The sequence below is a fragment of the Hemicordylus capensis genome, chromosome 3 (assembly GCF_027244095.1).
Source record: "Hemicordylus capensis ecotype Gifberg chromosome 3, rHemCap1.1.pri, whole genome shotgun sequence".
NCBI classification, from domain to species: Eukaryota; Metazoa; Chordata; class Lepidosauria; order Squamata; family Cordylidae; genus Hemicordylus; species Hemicordylus capensis.
In genome coordinates, this window is record NC_069659.1 from 189063704 (window position 1) to 189069703 (window position 6000).

At 47.6% G+C, this 6000-nt stretch overlaps 1 protein-coding gene across 6 annotated transcripts in view; it reads right to left on the minus strand.

Annotated features, from left to right (window-relative positions):
• The window catches only part of CTBP1 (C-terminal binding protein 1), a 91585-nt gene extending 91005 nt beyond the window's left edge, over positions 1 to 580 (minus strand). For 3 of the 6 annotated variants that reach the window (XM_053309842.1, XM_053309838.1, XM_053309839.1), the window contains exon 1: positions 341 to 576. Coding sequence is in view for 2 of the 6 variants with exons in the window: in XM_053309836.1 (XP_053165811.1) it covers positions 341 to 380 (40 nt within the window). In the remaining 4 variants the exon portion in view is untranslated. Of the gene's footprint in view, positions 1 to 340 lie in introns of all 6 variants that reach the window. The other 3 variants (XM_053309835.1, XM_053309843.1, XM_053309836.1) reach the window with 2 other exon arrangements.
• Positions 581 to 6000: the final 5420 nt, after the last annotated feature.

The following is a 6000-nucleotide window of genomic DNA, read 5'->3' on the forward strand; positions in this document are numbered from 1 at the left end:
CTCTTCAGCCTCCTCCCCGAGTCCCTCTCTTACAACGCAGATAAAATAATCTTGCTGGAGATGATCCAGCGGATCGGCCTTCAACTCCAACGATTTACCCCCCACCCATCCACCCAGCGCTCCTCCAAAAGGGGAGGCCCTTCTGTACGAAGCAAAGGCACACACAGCGGCACACAATACAATACATACAAAGCGGGCAGGGAGAGGGTGGAAGGGAGGGAAGGAGCTCGTCGTGGGGGAGGGGAGCGATGCCGGCCTTTCTGCGCGCAGAGCCAGGACGGAGAGAGGCAACAATGTATCCCGCACAGGACGGAAGGAAAGGAGGCAGGCGATCTCTTACCGAGCGGCAAACCCTTGTTGAGCAAGTGGGAGCTGCCCATTGAAATGCGCTTCAGGGGCAAAACTCCAGCGGGGTCTTGGGTACAATCCGAAGCATATGGCGGCCCCGTCGACCTCCCCCCGCCCTCCTCCCCGAAGTAGCACAGACACTTTGCACAGAGAGAGACACACACAGACTGAGAGCGGCTGGAAGGGAGAGACAGGCGAGGCGACGCAGGCGGAGCTCAAGACAGCGGGCAACGTTAATCTCCTGTTTCCTGCCAGGCACCTCTCTGAAAAGTGAGGCGGGAGGGTGGGAGGCGCGAAAAGGAAACGCGGGAAGGCGAAAAAGAAACGTACGCGGAATGGCTCAAATTGCGCCTTCCTCGTCTCCTTCGGGGGTCTCACGGTTACTGCTGGCGGCTCGTTTTGACTCCGTATACTCATTACGCGGCATTCTTTGCAAAGATGAAGCTTTCTAGCACAAGACTGTTCACTAACGTCTACATTGCAGTCAAAACACCCTCACGATATCATCAGTGAAGATAGCATTTGTGGCAGTCTGCCGCCGGGAAGTTCCGCATGGTAGTAAGAGGGAGAAGGGAGAGAGGAAAGAGCCAGAGGTGCACCCAGGGGCGTAGCTAGGGTAGGGGCTCGTGTTCGCCCCTCTCCGCGATGGCCCCTCGGAGTGAAAGAGAGAGAACGAATAAAATAGAGAGGGGTGCAACTGGGGGCCCTGGGTTCTTTGAACTCATCTGCTCAATTATAGCTACTCCCCTGGGTGTAATTTTGGAGTCCTGGACCTAAAGGCCTTTGGAGGCCGCCCCCACTGCAAGTTAAGCATTAGCCACACACCATCCCCCTACACACACACACACTGTGGGACATGCAGTGTTTTTAACACGTGGGTTCTTGAAGGCACAAGAATGTAAGGATATAAAACAGACACATTTCTGAAACTATGCATTAGCAGAAACATTTCAACATGCAGCTTCACATATTCCCATCCAAGATCTTTCTTTTCCCCCTCCCCCCCCCAAAGCAAAGGTTGCCCTGGGCTACCCAGCACAGCACCAACCGGGGTGGGGGCACAGTGACTACATCACCGGACATAGGCCAAAGAGGATTTGGGGGCCTCAGACAGTGTGGAGGCCCAGAAGTTCAGGGATAAGAGCGCCTCTTACACACTTATCTGTACATATCTGTATTCTCATACATGCTTTTGTGTGAATGTACCTGCGTTCATTTTAAAAGTAAACCTGAGTACAGGTCCCTCAGAGGCAGAGTACAGATAGGAAGTGTACTGCTATAGCTGTGTTCAACGTAATGTGTGCATGACTCTACCTGTGTTCTCATCTTCACCTGTGTACACTGTGCACTCACTGTATGAGTCTGGAGCATAATGTGTGAATAGGGCTCAAATACATAGGCACATAGGGACATAGGAAACTGCCATATACTGAGTCAGACCATTGGTCTATCTAGCTCAGTATTGTCTTCACAGACTGGCAGCAGCTTCTCCAAGGTTGCAGGCAGAAATCTCTCTCAGCCCTCTCTTGGAGAAACCAGGGAGAGAACTTGAAACCTTCTGCTCTTCTTCATCCCCTGAGGGGAATATCTTGCAGTACTCACACATCAAGTCTCCCATTCAGATGCAACCAGGGCAGACCCTGCTTAGCTAAGGGGACAAGTCATGCTTGCTACCACAAGACCAGCTCTCCTTTGTGCCTCTTTAATTTATGGCATCCTTTCACGCATTACGCTGCAACAAACCTGGGTTTGTGTGCCATTAATAGGGAGCTGCAGCCAATCCTGGCCTCCTGTCAAGTGTATCTGCATGATGCACGTCTCTGCCAGTACATGCATACATTCCATTTTAATCATCTTCAGACCACCGCTAAAAGTGGCTATATCATTGCTCTCTGGCTGCCTAGCTCACTTTTGGAGCTGTAGACCTTTTAAATATTGGTGGTGGTGGTGATGGTGGGAGTACTAGTGTGATTCCTGTGGAGGTCAACCATGCAAGAGAGGGAAGAGAATTGCTGCCATTTGGGGAGCATGGTTTTAAAATGCCTAGCACCGGGTCTCCAAGCCTTGATTTCCCAGATGTTGTGGGAGTATAATTCCCATTGATATACTAGCACTGGTATTCCCAGGCTTGGTTCTCCAGATGTTGTTAGACTACAACTCCCACAATCCCCAGCTACCATTGATTGTCTTCAACAGACCATGAATCAGCTATATTTGCTCCCTCCTGGAGTCATTTTCAATCTTGTATCTTATCTAGGCTTTACTGAATAGTGGCATGCATCGTTTCAGTTCCTGTTAAGTATGGTTGCATTATTAATTGGTTGGTAACATTGCTCATGGTCCTATCAGCATTTTTACGACAATCAGATTATCTTAATGAAGTGGCTACAATTGGTCCCAGATGCTCAGTTCCTCAGTGTCTTTTACTCCTATCTCTACAGGTAGGGATAAAAACTTCCCTCTAGTTGAAGTTTTTGGACTTCAACTCCCATCATCCCCAGCTGCAGTGGCCAATAGTCAGGAACTATAGTTGTACTCAGAGGAACTCTTACCCCTGGACTTCGGGGCCGAAGTCCAGGGCCTCCAAAGCCCCTGGGGGACCCCAAATCCTCTTTAGTCTGTCCTGGGTGGTGTGGTCACCCGGTGGAGCATAATGATGCTTAATTTGCAGGGCGGGGGAGGAGGTCCAAAGGCCTTAAGGTCCAGGCTCCAAAATTACCTAGGTGCACCTCTGGTTGTACTCCAATATCCGCAGCAGGGCTGAAGTTGTGCAGCCCTGCTCTATAGAACAGAAGGAAAGTTAAGATTCTGTAAAACAGCTAAATATGTTGCTATTTAATGTAGTGCTGCAACATTTACTCAATTGGTTAAAAAAAGTGCTTCAAATTAATTGGGAAGCAGGTTTCATTTTTAAAAAATAACAAAAGTGCTTATGAAAACCAGCTTATTAGTCATGGAGCTGGGGGACCGACTAGGGTAGGCCCAAACCCCTCCACATTTTTCTTTCCCTACTCCCAATTTTTTTTACAAATAAGTATACGTGCCCCAGGCCACAAGTTGTCTTTAAAATGCCATATAGACTGCCCCCCTACTTTTTTTCAGTGGCTCCCCTTGAACATTTAGACTGGCTACGGGGCCTTTGTCCTTTTTTCTCACACAAAAGGAATGCCTTTTAATTAGCCACAAAGGTGCATAATCTAAAAACAAATATTGCTTTTAGTGTTTATTTATTCATATAGAAATTTAATTGCTCAATTAACTGGTTAAACCTTATATGATTAGTTAACTAAGATTTATTTAATTGGGCAACAATGCTCATTTACTGGAAACGTTGGAGGGGAATCCTAATGGCAATTATGTGCTTGTCCCCACCACCGCTAAATAACATCTTGAGGGAGCACAGATCCAGATAAGGATCATGGCATGGGGGTATTTATTTTATTTTATTTATTTAATACATTTCTATCCCACCCAAAACGCAAGTTCTCTGGGCGGTTTACAAAACAATAAAAACAACCAATAAAAGAATAAAACATTTCAACAATTAAAATTAAAAAGTTAAAACTATTAAAACACAATTAAAACAATTAAAACAGTATCTAATTAAAAGCCTGGGTAGGAAGCTTTAACTTGCCCCTTCAAGTTAAATGGTGTAAATCTGGATCCCTTCCTCTGCCTCACGCCACATGGCTCTTGTTTGCCCTGGGAGGGAAGTTCCTACTAGTATCAATGGGAGCATCCCTGCTGGAAGAAAGAGCTGTGTAGGGGAAGCATTCTCAATTGGGACTGCAGTCTGCAGCAGGGGCAAAGGATAAAGGGGAAAGGCTCAGGCACAGGCACAGAGGGAGGCCAGCGGCAACCCGGGTTCATCCCACCACCGCGGCCCCCCTAGCCCCGCCCCAAAGCATCTGATGTCAGATGCAGGGGGAGTAGTTTAGCCCCCAATCAGGGCTGTGTGGCCCCATTTGCGAGCACAATCGGCTAGCGCCGTATTCGCAGTGTGGCAGGGAGAGCCGCTCAAGCCGTGCTGCAAATGCGGTGCTGGCCAATCTTTCTCACAAACAGGGCCACGTAGCACCATTTGAGAGCAAAACTACACCCCCGCATCTGACATCATACACAGGGGGCGTGGCTGGGGTGCAAAGGGTGGCTCCCGAAGGGCGGCAGCCCAGGTTCTTTGGACCTGTTCGCTCAATGGTTGCTCTGCCCCTGATCAGGCACTCTGTGGCTGCTGTTCATTAGGGGCGGGGAAAAGCAAGCCTGCAGTTGCCCAGCATGTGCTTTATGTAATCTGTAGCCTGGCCCTTAGAATCCTAAGCGTGGGATTCAAAATCGGACATTGCCATTCAGAAATCCAGGATTATCCCAGACTGCCAACTTGTCTGCTTTGGATATCTCTATTTAAAACAGGCAGTCCCCACCTCTCCTAGACCAAGCTGACCATAATTTATGAATGCATTACTAAAACATTTGCAACCAGCCTTTCATCTTAAAATCTCCATGGTGACTCACAAAATAAACCAAAGAACAATATAGTCTGGCATATTTTATAAGAGAACAATCATAAAAACTAATACAACTGTACAACTAACAAATAGAACTAACAGAGGGACCTTTCAATTATCATTACCAAAAAAAAAAAAATGGTCAGAGCACCCAAAAAGTTCTCCAGAAGGGGGCTGCCTTGGCCTGATGTCTAAAGGCCAAGATTATGCCTGTGCTCTCTGGAATCAGCCTCCGTTTGTCTAAGCAAAACTATTTTGATCACTGTGGTGATCCCCAGATAAGCAGAATAAGGGGTGGGGAAATGTTGCTGAGCATAAACCACATCAGTAGCTCAGACTTCGCACAGGAGGAAGTACCTCCTCTTTACACTTGTTGGTCCCAGAAGTAGCTATGCAGATGTGTTCCAGATCAGTTGTACAATAGTCACATGTTTTATCCTCCTTATTTGTTGTCTCCAGGAACACTACTATATTGAATACTCTCTTCATGCGGTTATTACTGTCACTGACATTTGATTTTGTGCATTAGTGCCAAAGTGGTTATCTTTGTTTCATTATGAGATGAGATGTGTAACAGACTATGTAAAATATTTCTTACCATTTAGTTCTTTCTTAGCAGCTGTGGTTTTCTTTCCAGCAAATGCCCAGCAATTACATTTTCTTTCCCACATGCCCAGCTACTTTCCCTGTGAGGGGACATTTTCTTTCCCACATGCCCAGCTACTTTCCCTGCATTTGCCTCTTATTGATGGAGAAATGGAAATCATGTTTATAGACTGAGGGCTTGTTGGAAAAAACAAACCATGGATCTTACATATCTAATTGTGTGATTATATGGATCTCTATCATCTTATTTGCCAGGGGTGTAGTGACCACCGAGCAAGGGGGGGACAATTGTCCCCAGGCTTCAAGGGTCTGCCCCCTCCAAGGCTCCCCCTCACCCTTGGCCAAGGTGCCCCCTTGCCCCCAGCTGGTGAGGGGGGCATTCCTCTCCAGCCAGCATTCCCGCCCCCCAGCATTGGCCCCTCCCTGACATCAGATGCAAGGGGGCAGTGCCAAGAATGGGGCTGTGACAGTCCCTGCAGAGGTTCATTTCCCCTGCCAGTGGTTGGTGGAATTGCTGAAAGGGAGGTCCTTTGAGCTTCCT